The 17,923-nt window shown below is 42.3% G+C and overlaps 1 protein-coding gene across 2 annotated transcripts in view; it reads right to left on the reverse strand.

The window, feature by feature from the left end:
* The window catches only part of LOC121621825 (steroid hormone receptor ERR2-like), a 67,477-nt gene that overhangs the window by 26,086 nt on the left and 23,468 nt on the right, over window positions 1–17,923 (reverse strand). Inside the window, exon 1 of one of the 2 annotated variants that reach the window (XM_041958480.1) lies at window positions 7,399–7,448. The exons of the other annotated variant lie outside the window; for it this stretch is intronic. Coding sequence (XP_041814414.1) covers window positions 7,399–7,448 — 50 coding nt within the window. Of the gene's footprint in view, window positions 1–7,398; window positions 7,449–17,923 lie in introns of those variants that run through there. 2 annotated transcript variants of the gene reach the window in all.

Below are 17,923 nucleotides of genomic sequence, written 5' to 3' on the forward strand. Positions count from 1 at the left end.
TGGTACAAACTGAGCAGACAAGCAAGACTCATCAGACAGACGTGAAGGTCACCTGCCTTCTCTGCTCTGCTGCTGTTAGAGGCCCAGACGGTCCCACAGTGGACGCCCGGGAGCAGCAGACACACAGGTTTCACTCTGTCCGCCACGGCGAGGGAAAGACAGCGTCCGGACACGACTGTCCATGCTGTTTAATATGGCTGACCTGACCTGCTGGGCTCCTCCTGGCTGGCTCAGATCACTCACCACTGGTTTTTTTTTTTTTTTTTTTCTATTTCGGAGCCGAAGTGTGATGGGTGTGAAAACGTCCCACCAGAGCAGCTTAAAATCTCAAATGTTTGTGTGTGTACGTGTGTGTGTGTATGTGTGTGTGTGTATTTTGGCATGCCTCCTAATGCTGGCAGTGTTGCAGATCCCCTGCTTCCCTACATAAATCCTGAATCCGTCCACCTCTTCTCTAAACCATGAAATATGTTTTCCAGCCTCCAAAATTCTGCACAATAAATTTTTACCCCAGCAGTCATAAAAAAAAAAAAAAAAAAATCTAAAATGCATATTCAAAGCAGTTTTCCACAATGACCTCATGCTATCATCCATGAGTGGAGGGTTAAAAATCTGGTTCTCCATGTTTTACTATGTATTTTCCCACTGAGGGGAAATATTATTGTTAAGCTTGGGGTTAAGCTTGTAGCAGGCGACACAGCGTAAATCACGGTGCTGAACACACAGTCGAACATGGAAGCGCAGAAGGACAGAGGCAAGGAGCCATGCATGAAATTAGTTCATTAATCTTTCTATGATAGGCTGTCCTTGTTTGGGGCAAACTCTATCAGCTTTAAACTGAGTGCCCCTTCCTGCCTGACACATAGATTACACTGTTAGTCCGCCGCCGAGGTGTCTGGGAAATGAATGGTCACGCGAGCGGGAAAATGGGGTAGCGAGTGTCGTCCGAGTGTTAAGTAGTAACAACAACACGCGCGTGACACAGCGCTTGGCACAAATGAAGGTCATCAAAAAAATGCGCGCGTCCTAAAATTTAAATGCATGATTCATTCGCTGCCGTGAATAATGTGTGTGAATAATTCGAGAGAAGAGGCATCAGTCAAACTACATTTCGCAGCACGTTTTAAGGCGATTTGTTGATTTTACCGCAGAAACCAGTCATGTTTATTAAAATTTGCAAGCAGTGCTGCAGCTTCAGTTGAGTGCAAACACATCTACTACACCACAGTCCCTGAGCCATAAACCTGAATATTCAATACAAAATTCTACTTCCCACCTATCAAGTCTTATCCTTTCTCTATTGTTGTGTCCATTTTGCACCTTTACTTCTCTTAGTTCTGCGAATCAGAGTCCACTGGATGCATTTGCTGTCTTTGCCTCCAAACTGTGGAACAGCTTTTCTGCAATCGACCTTTAAAAAATAATAAAAATCTTAAACCTCTTTTTAACCGGCTACTTTTGCCAATATTGCTCTATTTAAAAATGCTATTCCTGGTCTAATTAAGATTTTGTTGTATTCTTTTGAGCATGTGTTAATGTATTTTATTAGGTATGAGTACGTGTACATACTGTACTTTACCTGGCTGTGCGACAAATCTTTGCACTGCTAGTAAAGGACGGCAACTGAAGAATATTTTCATTATCAGCTAATCTGCCAATTAATGCTGAATTGATTAATCAGTTGTTAAAAGAAACAGTGAAAAAGGTCCAGAGGAAGTTCCCAGAGACAAGCGCGTCTTCTTCTTTTTCTCAACAAAGCTCAAAGATGGGAAATTTTCTATCACAGACGAATAAGAAAACAACCGAATATTGAAAACTGAGGCGCTGGAACCATTTTTTTTTTTTTTTTTTTTTGCTTTAGAAAATTTGCAGACAAAAAGCAGTTGCCAGTTAATTTTGCCAGTTAATTTAACTGACAAATTGTTTCAGCTCTAATAGATTTAAAGCTCAAGTTTGTGTTTTGCACTTTAATTGTCATTTTACCGCAGTAATTATTCAAAACGCAGAATCCGCTCACTGAGCTACCTGATTCAAGGCTTCAGACGGCCTTGGAGCCAAGTGGACTTTGAAAGTTTAGCACAGATTTGTGTCCCCAACGCTCCTTTGTTTTAAAAACTGCGGTAAAAATACATTTTCCTTTCTTACAAAATCTTTAAAGTTACCACTCTTGACCAAGTAAGTCCCAGTGCTCTTTTAAATATACTTGTCTGTCTCTAGCACACACACACACACACACTACACACACCCTCGTACACAGAACTTCCAGCATATGGCCTCTTCAATGTCACTGCCACGAGGAGAGATTGCATAGATTTCCCACATGGATGATGTCTCCTTACCTGGAGTATCAACCCCCATCTACATACACGTCCGCCACCTCCAGGAAATTGCTCTCCCTGCAAAGTCAAACACACCCCTAACTGCCTTTTAAAAGGAGACAGAAGAAGGAGGTTATGGGGGAGAAAGAATAAACGAGCAGAGACTTAAGCCGTCATTGGGAATCAGAGGGGGACTCATGAGGGACAGTTACGATATTGATTTCATAAATAAACAGAGATGGCCATCGATCCTAATGTTATTTTGCATTTCAATTACTGCCCAGAAACATAACCTTCAAACGTCTGCTTCTCCACAGTAATAACATCCACTGATAATCACAAGCGAGTCTTGTCCGGCGCAAATTGGCTTTTCTCTCTCTCTCTCCCTCTCCCCTTCTTCTTCTTTTTTTTTCCCTCCAAATGTGTAAATGACACAACTTTGCATTTGCCTAATGGTATTAGGGCATGGGCTGAATTTCAAGTGAGACTCAGGCTGATACAGTAAGCGCTCCGGTCAATTGACACAATGCAAATTAACGTGGTGAAGAGGAATTAAGTTCACAATGTGAGACCTCGTGAAGCTACGATGGGGCCCATTAAATTAAACATGCCGGCTGACCCACGCTCCATGATTAGACGCACTGCTTCTCCTCTCCGCGTATGTGTGCGCGCGCGTTAATTTCATTTGATCAATAAAACTAACTCATTCTAAGAAGTCTGCCTGCATTCGGCCCGAGCACTCGAAAGCCACATTCATGTCCTGATTGAACAGCGGCTGCAGAGGAGCATCCATCTACATCCTGATGAATTCAGAGTCCTTGACTGGCTGCCTAAAGGATGCATCTGTATCAAGAGGGGGTCATGACATGTAATGAAGTTATTTCTCCTTTCATGCCGCCACGCTGCACCGGTCTACCGTCGAGCTGGGCTCTACCCTCTTATGCAGCAGCAGCCATCTTCGTTAATAAACACGTCAGTCTGAACGCTTAGAAAGCTGTCACGAGGACATACAGCAGCGTTTTGAATTGTTTTTATCTCTGATCATTTTTTCTGAACTTCTTTCTGAACACTCAAAGCTGCTGCTAAAAGGAAAGTTGGAGGGAAGCAGCTTTTTTTTATTTTTTCCCCCCACCAAGTGAGCACAACGAAGCCCCTGTCCCACCAGCTGCTCCCTCCATCCGTCAGTGGACTTGTAGGTTCGGTTGGCTTCCCGTCAACCAACTATCAAACCGAAAAAGATGGGCTACATCACACCCCGCTGCCACGTTTGAACAATTTCTATCCAAAACAAGCTGTTCCTTAAAGTGCAGCGGTAGCTGTTTCCATGCAGTGCAGAGGGCTCTGCTGGGAGAAGCCAACTTTGTCCACTCACTGGAGTGATGGAGCAGATTGTAAGACGCCGGCCTTCCAGCTAACAATACATTCCCACCAAATTCAATTCACTATTTCTGACATACATAAAAAGCTTGTTAAGAGCACCGAGCACCTGTCTGCAACATATCAAATATCATCTCATAAATCTCACGGTGGTGGACATTTACACCATCAGGACATTTCAGTGTGCTCTATTTTTTTAAAGAAACTTTTATATCATGACAGTTTCCAGCTAAAAAAAGCTCAACTTTACACTGCCTGTCTCCAGGAAACAGGTTTATAATCAGGGCTTAAATATTCTGCTGGAGTTGTTATCTCCTTATTTAGATAGAAGACTCTCGGATACATTAGAGACACAATGTGACCACGTGCACAACTAGTGTGATAAATGAAGATACAACGCATGATGTTTCTCCTAACAGACACAGTCAGGTGTTTCCATGATATGGCACCGCTAAAATTAGACCCCAGGTCAGTGTGTGATTCTTTGGTCTCATCCGTATGTGCGCCCACACGTGTGTGTGTGTGTGTCTATGACTGTGTCTGTTCAAGTGTATGTGTGTGTGTGTGGATACATTTGTGCGCTTGTGCTTACGCCCTCCTCACAGGGACACCTATGAGGACAGCAGGTAAAGGAAAACGGATCTGATTCATGAGAGTGAACCGAACATAAACATTTGAACTTAAAGTGTAAATGATGCAGCTGTCAGCGCTGCCAAGGCTGATCACACTGAAACCACAGAGACATGAGGGTTGACCGTTAATTACTTGTCAAACATTTAAAGCAGAGGAATTAAAATTATGTGTGATTTTCAAATGATGTCAACTGATGTGAGTTCCTGAGGAGGCTCGTTTTAACAGTAGATTACACAGTTTCATGGACTCTGGTTCAGTTTTTCTTCTTCAACCCTGCAGATGATTTGGATTTTGGTTACATGGCAAAACTAAAAAAAAAAAAAAAAAAAAACTCAAACTAAAACTAAAACTGTCCTTGTGGATTTTTTATAAAGGTTAAATCATAAATTCTTATGGTATTTACATGTATGTAGAGTAATTTTTAAAATTTATTTTGCACAGAGGAAACACTGTGGCACAAAACATCTCTGACCTACATATGTCCATACATATTAGCAATTATTTCCTGCAATAACGTGCAATGCCTGATCAGCTAATATCAGTTTGTGGGTAGAAGAACAGATTTGCCTCTTCAGCAGAGATGTGGCATTAGGGTTGGATACCACAGCCGTGGGATCTCTCACCTCAGGTCAATAGGTTGCTCGCCGGGCCAAAAGACCCGAAGGGCTTATTAATAGCATTCCCCGAAGATAAACCAAACTAAGCACAGCTTTATGTGACACTAAAACCACAGATTTACAGTATGCAAGTACCTGAGCAGCTGCAATTACTTCCAGGTGGGAAACTATGAGGAAGGGTCATCAGATATTGTAGCTTCTGTCATGATGCTCTTTTGTTAAAGAGTGCAAGTTTCCTGCACTGTAAAATGACCAATGACTGTTTTATTCAAAAGCTTTACCGTGATTTGCTCTATAATCAAACTCCCTCAGAAAATGCAGCATCAGTCCCAGGAAGACATCAGTTACAACCAGGACTAATATGTTGAGTGGTGGGTTTTTGAGTTTGAGGGGTTTTTAAGGGCCGTCAAATCAATGCAAATGCGACCCGAATGTCCTGCAGTTAGCAGAGGAGGCAATCTGAAAAAACGTTTACACATTCATGCAGTCTGCATGCATTCACATGTATACATGTATGTGTACCTGCATGCATGTTCAGCTCCTGAGTCGCCAAAATGCACATGGATGTTTCTGTGTGCACCCACATATGCGGAGTATACATGCAGATGTACACAAGCATCCAGTCCAACAAACACAGCAGCACACACACACACACACACACACACACACACACACAGTGTACACAGTAAGACCTGGCTCGGGGTCACATAGGTTAATAGCATCGTATTGTCGCCTTTGTCATTTTAATAAATTCAATTCGGCCTAAAATGTTTTTAATGTGTCATAAAAAATAATAACTTCAACCCGCAGTTTGAATTTAATGGACGTGGACTAAATGCAGTTTTACAGTTTCTGCAAATTTCTGCGAAAAAGAAGAGCTCAGGATTGTGTTTTTTTTTGTTTTTTTTTCAACAACACTGCAACCTGCACAGGAACTGCAATATGAAAAGACAATACATGAGACGGGTGTATTTAAACACATGAATAAGGAAGGAAAGAAACTTTTCTGTGCGATATCAGAACAGCTGAAAAATTCTCTAAACTCCAGAAACTATTTCTGTGAAGTCACTGAGAAATTAATGTGATTCATTTGTCTGCAGTAATTAAATTCAATTCATGTTCATCCTCACATTATGTGTACTTGACATTTCGCTGCACTATTGCAACAGTTTGAACTGTCAGTGTTGTCAGTCTTTACACTCCATTTATTGCTTGGGAGCAATTTCGTATGCCAGGAAAATCAAATGTAAAACACAGCATAAAAACGACTGTAAAAATCAACAAGATGTACAGTTTTAATGCAGCATGAGCTTTATAAAAACTATAAGTATAAAACTGCCTTTAAATAATTGCTACTAATCCCTTCTTATACAAGCAGCTACTTCTGAATGTAAAAATGTTTGAGCATTTGTCTTGCTAAACAAATACAGGCTGACGTGATTTCACTGTATCTGGAGGCTTGATGCAGTTACACACTGCACTAAATTACAACACGCTTGTTTAATGTTCCAGAGGATGTTTCTTTTTGCTTTGTAGAGAGCGCTGTTGGACTTTAAAATACCCGATCACAGTGTTGTCAAAGGGGCTAAGCAGGTTAAACCTTTCCAAGACCATCTACAGCTTAACATAAAGAGGATCCCAGGAAAGGGTTTCCCTGTCCAGTCATATTTGGAAGTAAGGTGTGAAGTAAAGAAATACTGAGGACTTGTGCTTCATTTGAGATTTTAGAGTTCCTTTAACTTCTCATTTCCTGAGGTAAAAAAAAAAAAAAATTGGTTGATCCCTTCTCTTAGATCTTCAACCACAGAATTAACTGTGTTTTCTTTACTTATAGAGCCACAATGCAGAGGATCTAATCCCTCCCTGTCAATATAATTTCAGCGTTTAATCATAAGTATTGTGTAAATACACAAACCAGAAAAAAAAAGCAATTAAAGCTTTAACTCTTTTTAATCTGCCACTCAAGAACACACTCTCTCACACAGACTGGGCAGCAGTACAGTCACAGTTTTCTTTCCCTGGGACACCGCCGGACACCGGCTGCTGCCAGAGGATAGTCGTCTGGATATCGTCCGCATTAATCTGCCTCTGGCTCTTCCCTGTGGCTGAGGTTAAACCCTGGATCCTGATGCAGAGCTAGACAGCTGTAAGGCAACCGTCCGACCTGGACTCCCCGCGGGCTACGCTACTGCAGCCTCACTGACACTACTGAGCTCCGCTGTCCCGTACATGGGGAGGTGGAGCCGAGGAACTCCACGGTCTTTTGAAACAGTTTATGCACGATTATTTTTTTCACGAATGATTTAAGGTTTTCCCTGTGATTTTTCTCTCTTTTTTTTATGAAAACACAGGAAAAGATGTACATTCACATTCTGTCACCTAAATGGGAACAACAGCAGAGATGAAAAATGAACAAAGAAGGGGAAAAGATGTGGGAAAAAAGATGCACCTACTGGTTGTGGTAGCAGAGAGGGTCAGGGATGCACAGTTCAGAAACATCCATCAGTCCACGTTAAGCATTCCAGGTGTTGCAATAAAAAAAAAAACAGATAAACAGCTGGGGAAAAGCTGGAGGAGGAGATCAGTTCCTAAGTCTCCACATATCTTGATGAAATGTTGGTCAGGTGTTCCTGGGTGTTGTCTCCCCTCCCTCTCCTTTTCAACACACACACACGCACACACACACACACACACACACACACACAAAATAAACCCTCTGCCTCGGCCCGACAAACTCCAGTCTGCACAGGTGCTGCACACTCAGGCTCAGGAGTACGTGTGGAGAGAGGAAGAGTAGTGGTGATACAGACAGAGGGGAGAGGAGGAAGAACCTGAGGTAGAGATGAAGAGAGCAAACAGGAAGTAAGTGTGGAGGGGAGGAGAAAGGATGAAGATCAGGAGAGTGATGGATGGAGAAAGAGAGAATAAAAGATAGAGACGGATGGATGGAGAGCAGCAGTGGTGAGAGCGCACTCAGGCTGAGTAAGTCAGTGAGGGGATTGAGTCTCCATTGAAGACATGGGGGCTCTTTAAGAGCAGGGGGGAGTGGTTTGGTGCATATGGGGCGGCTGCCATTGGTCAGTTTCAGGAGGGCTGTCCTGGGAGCAGCCAATGGGGATGAAAGCTTACTGACATGGGACAGGCTAATGGACAGCCAGCCGGTGTCCAGTCATTCACAAGGGAGCGCTGCAAAACACAGAGACACAGGCAGACCCCCCGGAAAGACAGACAGACAGACAATAGACAGACAGACAGACAGGCAGACAGACAGATAGATGGATGAGGAGGTTCTTTGGTGTCACAGTTGGTGTTTATAACTGCAGAAGAAAGCTGCAGTAATTGACAAGCAACAGAAGTAGCAGCACGTTCACTGAAGGCGATTTAAACAGGTCTGTTTACTGTGCTTTAAAGGGCTCAGTGCCAGATTATGGAGCTAAACTGCTCCCTTTACTCTTTCATCCTCTCCACCATGGATCTGACTTTCCACAGCATGCCCTCCGTTAAAGGACTGGCAGCTGCTTCCCACAATGTTTCGCCAATCACACTGCGAAGAGAGGGAATCTGCCAATCCCGAAAGAGGCAGGACGCAGGAAACTGAGGGCGATAATCACCTCGGCAGGAATGATAATAATGGCGACGACGACAGACGAGTTTGAGTGGATCTTTACCACGTCCGTGTAATGTGGCAGCCATCAGAGGAAACCCAAAGCCCCCCCACCCACCCCCACACGCCCCTCCAACCCACTTCATCAACCCACATTTTCCTGATCGATGCAAAACCCATCACACGCTCTTATTGATCACAGCGTTGCTGTGTCGCCAGAAGCCTCGGGACAGACTCTGTTTCCCAACAGTCTTTTAAATAAAAAGGAATTATAAATTTGAACGTTTTCTTTTCATGTCAGTCCATATCAAAGTCACAGGAGCAAAGGGCGATTGGCTTTAATAAAGGAGCTGAGCATTCTCAATTAAATTTTTGATCAATATTTTGGCATTTAATGCACTTTCCTGCGGAGGAAAACCAGGATATTCCCGCTGATCTGATTAAGACATCCAGACATAATCAATAGAGGAGATATGTTTGTTTTTAATGAGGTGGAGGGAGACGACAGAAGAAAGGCAGACTAATGTTCAGATGACAGGTATGACTTCACGTCAGGGCTGAATCCTGGAGAGGTTTTTTCAATTACAAAAAATAAAATACATGCAGAAATCTTTAAAGATATGCTAAATTTAAAATGCAAGTGAAAATCTGTCAGCTTTGGGATGTTTTAACACGTTTTAACCTGGAGAAACATCATCAGAGACACTGTCATCTATCTGGGTGCTTTTATGTCACTCGATCCACTTCAGCTCCACTCTTGCGTTTGTGTCGCCACTTTTCTGAGGTTGGCCATATTGTAAGTCCAAGGCTCATCTGCCTCCCTCCCTCTCAGCCAGCCAGCTTACGCAGCGAGGGGACACCTGGCTTCATGGCATCTGACAGGAAATCTATTGAGCGCACAGTCTGTAATCCCACGATCACGCTATTGCCAAACGAAGAAACAGTAATCCAATCATTTAGTCTGTATTTAAGCAAAACAGATTTTAAGCTCTACAACAGAGAGTGTGTCTCTTTAAGCAGATCACAGCCGGTCCGGGATCTGAACGCTGTGCATTCTGAGGCAGCAGTTTATGTTTTCATCATAGCTCTGCTCTCATTTGCTGTTTTTGTTTCTCACTGATGTATTCCCCCATCTCCATGTCTCTGAATGCTAGAATAAGGCCTTAATTTAACAGAGAACAGATGGAGAGAAAAGGGAAATGGGTTTGTTTTTGGAGAGGGCGCACAGCTGAGAGGTCTGCACCCATGAAACAAACGCAAAAAACCTGGAATTGTAATTGACTGAAACGTTTCTGAAAGCAGATCAGAAACTCAGATTTAACTGCCTGTGCAAATCAGCGGCTTGTTTCTGAAAAGTGAAAAAAAGAAGTAATCGTTATCTGTCAATAAATAGTAATTACATGTTGTGTTGAGGGCCTCAGTCTCCCTGTCGCACTGGCTGCATGCAATTAAACTCCTGATTCATGAGCAAACTGGTCTTTTATGTGCGACCTTCTGACCTCTCCAAACAGACACTGCACCACTCGCTGGCCGATGGCTCAGCAGGAAGCCCACTGAGTCCTGCTTCCTGACTGTGTGCAGCGCAGTGTGTGAGAAATGTTGCAGAGTAGAACAGTTGAAAAGGAACCGGATGTAAAGTTATTTAACTCATTTCACACCAACCAAACAACACTCAGATAGCTGCCACCTCAGAGACCTCACACAACTTTCATCAAACTACTGTTAGCTGAGGTAAAAATCTGTGAAATGGAAAAACACAGAAAGTATATTAGAGAACAAATGAAGCGAAAAGTCATTTACTTTAAAACATATTTGGCCAGGGATTGTTTCCTCCTAAAATTATGTTATGATATAAATTTGGGTTTTTATTTGAACAGTAAAAATTATGACTGATCTATATGAGCGAACTGGAAGTGCAACAATGCTTTTTCTTTGGGTTTTAGGACTCATATAACATATATGTGTGTGTGTGTATGTATATGTATATATTTGTTTTATATATGTGTGTGTATGTGTATGTATATATTTGTTTTATATAAATGTCTGTGTGTGTGTATACGTATATACATACATACATATATATGAGAGAGAGAGAGAGAGAGAGAGAAAGAAGAAGTTGGAGCAGTTTAAGGTGCACAACTCCAGCTCTATTGAAGATAATGACATATATTAGAACCATGGTTTAAATTAAGATATTAAAAGTCTGGTAATGTTTCTGTGCTCACCTTCACATTTGTTAAGTCATTTCAAATCGATATTATTTACTGTAAAAAACTGCATGAAGAAAAAAGGTGGAACTTTCAGTAGTCAAACTGACAGATTAGACATGACATTTTACTTGTGCTGTTAATCTGTTTTGCTAAATTTAGGAGTAAGTTTTTTTTATTTTTTTTGGTTTACTTTGCACTAATGTAGTTTTGCTTTTAAGACACTGTTGTTTACGTTACATGTTTTATGCCAGTCTTTTAACATCTTGGGAAACAAGTGTTGTCACTTTAACATTGATGTCGATCTGTAAATAAATGAAATGTAATATAATATTTAATCTATATTAATATAAATTGAATATATATATATATATATGCGTGTATATATATATGTTATATTTTCATCATCTTAAACTCACATGGAGTTAGAACCCTCACTGCAAAGCATCGCACACAGCTGCTGTACACCAGGCCAAAATACTGCAGACTTCTGAACTGCAAGTGTAAAAGCTTCAACTCCACCTCCACAGTCAACCAAATCAACAAAAATGTGTCTTTATCCAACAACTAACACGAAGCACTAAACAGAGCCCGAGTCCCACAGATCTGTCATGTGCACATTCCCCTCTCGCCGCCACACACTTGTTTGGCTCGTCTGCTGGAGGAGTGTGGAGAGGGATAATTACTATAGCCACAGGGCTGCATTAATCAGCTGGGTGCATTTGTTGGTTTTTATTATGTTCCACTCCCCTCTCTGGGCCTCGCTGGCTGAGCCACCGGGACTAAACAGGGCTGGTGGAGGACCGCGGTCGCCCCGCTGCCCGTTCACGCTGGGTTAATAAATGCTATTAGCCTCTATCTCGTGCCTCTTAATTTCTCATTTAACTGAGGACAGTTAAAACAAAACTACACGAGCGGCGGTGTTAATCAGGGACTCTTAGCAGGACTCGGATATCTTGATTGAGAGAGCTGGACTCATACAATGAGGGAAAGAACTGTATGCTGGGATCTCTAGCATGGACACTGCTTCATCATATGAAACATCCACGTGGGCAATTCACCCCTGATCTTTCATTAGTATGGTGGCAGTGGCAGTATGGTTTGATATCACTAATAGTAAGCAACAGGGCAGATCTCCAAAAATATTATGTGATATTGAATATTTTGATATATGAATATTTTGCATCATCTAATGTTCACTGTAGTCGTTTATATTGTGGGTTCATATATTATGATTATATGAAGATGAGGAGTTATATCAGAGACTGCATTTTTTTTATTTTAATCATCATTTTAAAGAAATTCTGTTAATAAACTTAAATTATTGTCTACTTGCTTTGGTGCCGTCATGTTTTGTGGTACCAACACTATCGCAGTTGTTGCACTGTTCATTATTAAAATGTGTTCAATCATGTTAAGACACTTCGGTTAAAAGCAATTGCCAAATTATCTTGAGGACATTATATTAACCTGCCTTGCATCTGTGCTCTGCTGAAAGCCACAATTGTGATTCCGGCGACAGCAAATGGTCTCCACTGTGTCTAATCACGTCAAATATGAACAGAATCAATGGAAAACCGCTCCTTGACACCAGTCGACTCCTCGGCCACTCGTCTACATCACCTGCATAACGCAGGAGGGTCTGGACGGAGTCACCTCTAAAGCGAAGCCGGGTTGTGTCATTGCCGTCCAGAAAGAGGATCAATACATTCCTCTCAAGTTCATTCCAATAAGGCAGCTGGCAAAAACGGCCCTCGTGGTGTCAGCTTTTTGCTGCTTTATGACGCTCGTGCGTACGTAGCGAGCCTGCTGTGTTCAGGCCCTGCAGATGAAACAGCTAGCGCCAAGAGAGGAGGGTAGCTTTACACGTCTGCTGGACGAACAGACTGATTAAACAAAAGGCTTCTCATCTAAAACAATAATGCATTTCCATTTTTTTTAAATATTAAAGCTTGTTTTTGACACAGAAAAAAAACACAAAATGCATGCAGACAATGCACTGAGGGATATGCACGCAGCTTTATATGTGTCGGTGCACTGATCTGTATGATAAACAAACAGTAAGTGTTCCCAAATATGTCTGAGAGACGGAAAAAAATGGTGTGTTCATTGAATTCATGTCACGAAGCCATCAGTTGGGCTCATACCGACTTCAACGTCTCAGAACACCCACAGGGCACTAGTAACTCTTCAATTACCAGCTTCACTCTGAGGAACGCTTAACTTAGTACAAAACTTTCTGTTTCAAATGACTTAAAGTGTGTTTGATAAGGAAATTATCCTCTTTGCTCGTCCCAATCCCACGATAAAAGAGGCTGGCTCCGTATAAATTACCTCCACGGACGAGAGGATCGTCGAAATACCTCGAGAGTCGGCGCAGCTCGTCTGAGCATGACCGCCGCTGCCGAGAAACCATCTGATTATTTCAGCGCGCGGCTTAAACGGCCGTTGACCGCACGCGCTGCAAAAGCGTCGGGCGTGTGTGAAAAGCGAGGGAGGATTGTACACTGCAGGGGCTGCTGCCTGTTTACACACCGCCGATGAATATAATACTGGAAACAAACATTTATGTAAAGCAGCGTCCGTTGGCTGTAAATCTCATTTTGAAGAGAGGTTTGGTATTCCAGACCTGGCTCCCCTAAGATCCAGGGATGACTTTCATTTAGTCTCACCTCTCCATCCAACTGGGGTCACCCCTGTTGGTATAGCAAGCACAGCAGTCACATTGCTCCGCCATGCGCGCAGATTGCTTACTAGAACCGCCTGGAACCTTTCATATTTCCCAGTCAGCATTTTTACAGGATAATTTTGGCAGCCTTTAAGGATATCGCTGCCTTAATAGAGGATAAAAATAAACGGGTGGTGGAAGGGCTATATCAGGCCGGTATAATCTTGTATTCTATACTGTGGAGCTAAACGTCTGGCTTTGGCTCCATTCAATGAGATTAAACTCCTCCCCAGTTGATTCCAAAAGACCATTTGTCCTATTTTTAAAACTAGAAAGAGCATTTTGAGCCAAGTATATCTAAAAAGGCCAGTTAAATTGATTAAAATACTATGGTGTAAATGGCATTAAAGAGCAGCTTCTAAGAATGTCTTTGCTCTATATCCCATTGAGCGATTCTGGTCAGCAGATTCTCTGCAGATAGTTTGTCAGATTCGGTTTGTGTTTGTGCACGTGTGCAGGCCTTGATGTGTGCAGTATGTGTGGACCGGGCGTGCGCATACATATACAAGCGCCGGCGTGCGAGTGCTGCATGAGCACATTCGCACGAGCCTGTGTAGTTCTAGCGGTGACTGACTTCTGTATAAGAAAGCTTGTCAAAATGTCTCAAAGACGGAAACAGCTTAATTCAATCAGCGCTACTGCTTTCAAGACCACGAGGGAGCCAGCTAATGGTGTTAGAAACTTGAAAAGTTGGAAAAATAAGCTTGAGGAAGTTCTCACTACCTGGGAAAGAAGTCTGTTCCTTGAGGCTTTCCTATACTGTATGATAGTAAAAGCTCCACTCTTCTGGGCCTTGTTGCTTCTCTGTGAGCTCAAATGCTGGATTTTAGTTTGTGCTCCTCCCATGAGGGGCAAAGCTTTGCAGAAGTTAGAGGAGGGTTATATGAAGTTCAGTGGAAATGTTTTTCGAGTACTCAGCCAACTTTTTCATAAAAGACGGGAATATGGATCGAGATGTTCTGCAGAAGCATGTTTGGAAGTGAGTGGATGGGGAGTTGGAGAATATACAGGTTTAGTTAAATGTTAAAAAAGAAACCTCTCTTCTAAATAGGCGTCCTGTGGGCATTCGCTTTCAGAATTATGAGAAAGAGACAAATGTTATGCCAGAATCTCGAGAAAACATGGCAGTCTGAGTGTGGGACTGTGCCGTGCAGTGAAAAACCGCGGGTCTACTGTATAAGCCGTGCACCTCGTTTGTTTTATGCGCCCTTCCCCCCTCTCCGACATTCACCCCCATTAATTCCATGATTGTGTCTTCCTCTCATTTTCTCCCTCGTTATGCATTTAATGTTTCCAATTTGCCGTCATCACAGAAAAACGCCACAAGAAGCTATAAATTCTTTTCTAATTCCAAATAATTAGGATTACACGGACCAGTGGTTTTCAATCAGCGAGATCATCTCAGTGATAGATGGTAGGATAACTGGTCATTGCCGAGACATAAATATTGTGTCGTTCAATTAATCTGGTCTAATGAGGTGTCAAAGCTGCCACTCATCCATCAAATACAATTAGGAATAAACACATATGCATGGAGATGGGTAATTAATAATTAGCAAAGCAAAGAAAACAGTATTGGTTTCAGCGGCCGCATTCGCAGAGCAATTTACCACAGCTCTTTCTTCATTCGATGTTTCAAGTGAGTGAGACAAAGCCACATCGGAGGAATTTCAATCAATTTTTTACCCAATTTCGTGTCTGATGTTTGCCACGCTCGCTGATTCTGCCAAGACGTGTGCCACTTTAGAAAGCCGCTCCGAACCTTAAAGAGGAATCACATCAAAATGAGTTTAACTTGAGTCAAACTAATCTAGGTGCCTTTCATCCAAATGAACTACAGCTAGACCTGGAAACAAAAGCACACTTTTTTTTTTTGCAGGAGTGCTGCTAAAAACTTGATGGATAGAGTTCTCCCCTGGACAGAAAAAGAGCAAAACATTTATTCTAGATCTTGGGAATTGGGGACTGTCATCAACAGTTTGTCTTCATCTCTCTCTAAAGCCCACAAGGCTCATTGTCCTAAAAAAGACATTTCATACAGACTGTTCATTGTCTTCCATTTTCAGAAGGCAGTCGAGCATCCTGACGGAATTAAAGTGCAGTGCCGGGATGAGACCTCCGCTAGGAAAATAATAATTTATTCTGCCGAGTTCAAAACATAATGTTCCGGCTGTCAAAAGCATCCATCAGAAGCCGTCACACAAAAGGTATATTTGTGACCCACTCGTGTCATCTCTCAGCCAAAGGTCCTGCTCATTAAAGCCCTCTGTGGCACCGCAGGTGACACCTGTCAGGCTGAGGCTGCCGGTTAGTTTGCCTTTGGCGCGGCACAATTACCACACTTCCACACTTTCGTCATGTTTGTTGAAACCATGGAACAATCATGTTTCACAGAAATTACATCTACATACAGTTAACATTTTGTAAGGAAATGTAACAATTAGGTTTTCTATTAACATAATGTTAGTTTCAAAACGGGTTCTTCTGAATGTATTCAGTAAAACGTATTTCATTTGGTTTCTGCAAAAATTTCCATGATGGAACTTCCAACTATCTCGTGACCCTTTAGAGAGGCCCAACTGGGTTGGGAACTACTGGACAAAACTACCAAACTGTATATAAAGTAGTTTAAACTAACAATAACAAGAGTAAAATGCAGGTTACACATTCATTCTATTCTATTCATGTCATATATTTTATTATATCACTCACATGGGGACATTTTACTGTTGAAAGAGCACTTTTACTTTTGACACTTAAAAGCTGTGGTCGGCAGCTTATTTTGATATTATTGGGCAAAAATTCTATAATAATTTTTCACAACTTTGTCATGAAAGAGGTCTGAGAAGAAAACTAGAATTCCTGCCTTGCAGTCGTACGTCTCCACCAGCGGGGGTCACAGTGACCTTGTGCTTTGACATTTGACCAATCTGATGATCTGATCAGTTCGTCCTTGAGTTCAATGTTGCTAGGTATGACTAGACTTCCGCACCTCTTCTTGGTTTTTAAAATCCTGAGACGATCACAGGTCATTTCCGAGAGAGGGCACGCCCATTGGCTGCTCGACACATACAGGGGGTGGTGGAAGCCTTATTAATGAACCATTTACAGAGCAATATTTATGAATGTGTCTTTAAATGTAAGAATTTATTAATGTGGCGCGCAGCCCTGCAGCGTGCCATGATGGTGGAGACGCGTGATGCAACAGAAGTCCGCGGTGTTGTCTTCCTGATCTAAGAGTCCATAACGTACAGGCCAGAGACACCCTGACGGTTCAGTTCAGCAGCAGCAGCAGCAGCAGCAAAGAGGCAATTACCCAGAGGCATCGGGGCGAAAGACAGGAGGAAAATCAATACATAATTTCAGCATTTCAGAGGGTGTTTCCTTCAACTGAGTCAATGTCTCAATTCACCAGTGTGAGTTAGTTGTTTTTTGAGTTAGTCTCCTTTTGCATTACATTCAATGTACAAAGAAAATCTTAATAATGATTTACCTATCATTCCTTTACCTGTTGCGGGTTACAGAAGGCAGTTTCAAGTGGATGCAGGAATCTACTGAGTGAGGTCGAGCATTAATAAGAAGGCTGCACCGAATTTTTAGTCTGAAAAAGCTGATTCTAAATTCACAAAAATATATATATATATATAAAAAAAAGGTTACCAGACGCCTCTGTGCATCCTGTGAGTGGCACATTTGAGAGAAATTCACTTCACCTGACCTCGGGTTAAGTGTCTGAGAAGAATTTCTTCTAGTCCTACTGGCAGAGGAATGTGGTGTAAGTTCACACAAAGTTTACAGCGACCACACAATGCCGTTTCATAGCCTGTCACACTCCGTTATGGAGGCGGGCAGATGGGCAACCCCTGCCTGGCCAGCACCAAGATGCCATGGTTAAGTGACAGCAGCCAGACAGAAAAATGAAACAAATCAATAGTGGCGTCTCTTATGGAGAGGACTGAACCACAGCACAACACGATAATGACCACAAACCCACTCATGCGTTGAGGCTACCCCCAGAGAGGCGCTTCTTTAAATGAACGTAGGCTCGTGCGTTTGACTAATCGCCTGCTAAATTAGAAAAGACAATATCATATCGCTTTGTGCTGCTTCTAAGAGCTTTGTCTGCTCCGACTCATAGGGGCACCTATGGCCCATGATGATTGTTAAACATAATGGTACACCTTCTTCCATAACCTGGCAATTATACCGCCTGCAAAAACTTCAGGCATTATCTCCTTACAAAATAGTAAAAGACCCATTTTTAGGATTAGATATGGCTAACTTTTATGTCGTGGATTTGAATATGAAAAGGAGACTGGTGGGGAGTGCAGGGAGCCCAAGGGACCCAAACACAGACTTCCTCTAAAATGTTAATCGTTTGGCTAATTGAAGGTATGTTCTTTGTCGGCTCTGCGTTTTGGAGGGTCCCTTCTATGGGC

Source organism: Chelmon rostratus, chromosome 18 (assembly GCF_017976325.1).
Source record: "Chelmon rostratus isolate fCheRos1 chromosome 18, fCheRos1.pri, whole genome shotgun sequence".
NCBI lineage: Eukaryota > Metazoa > Chordata > Actinopteri > Chaetodontiformes > Chaetodontidae > Chelmon > Chelmon rostratus.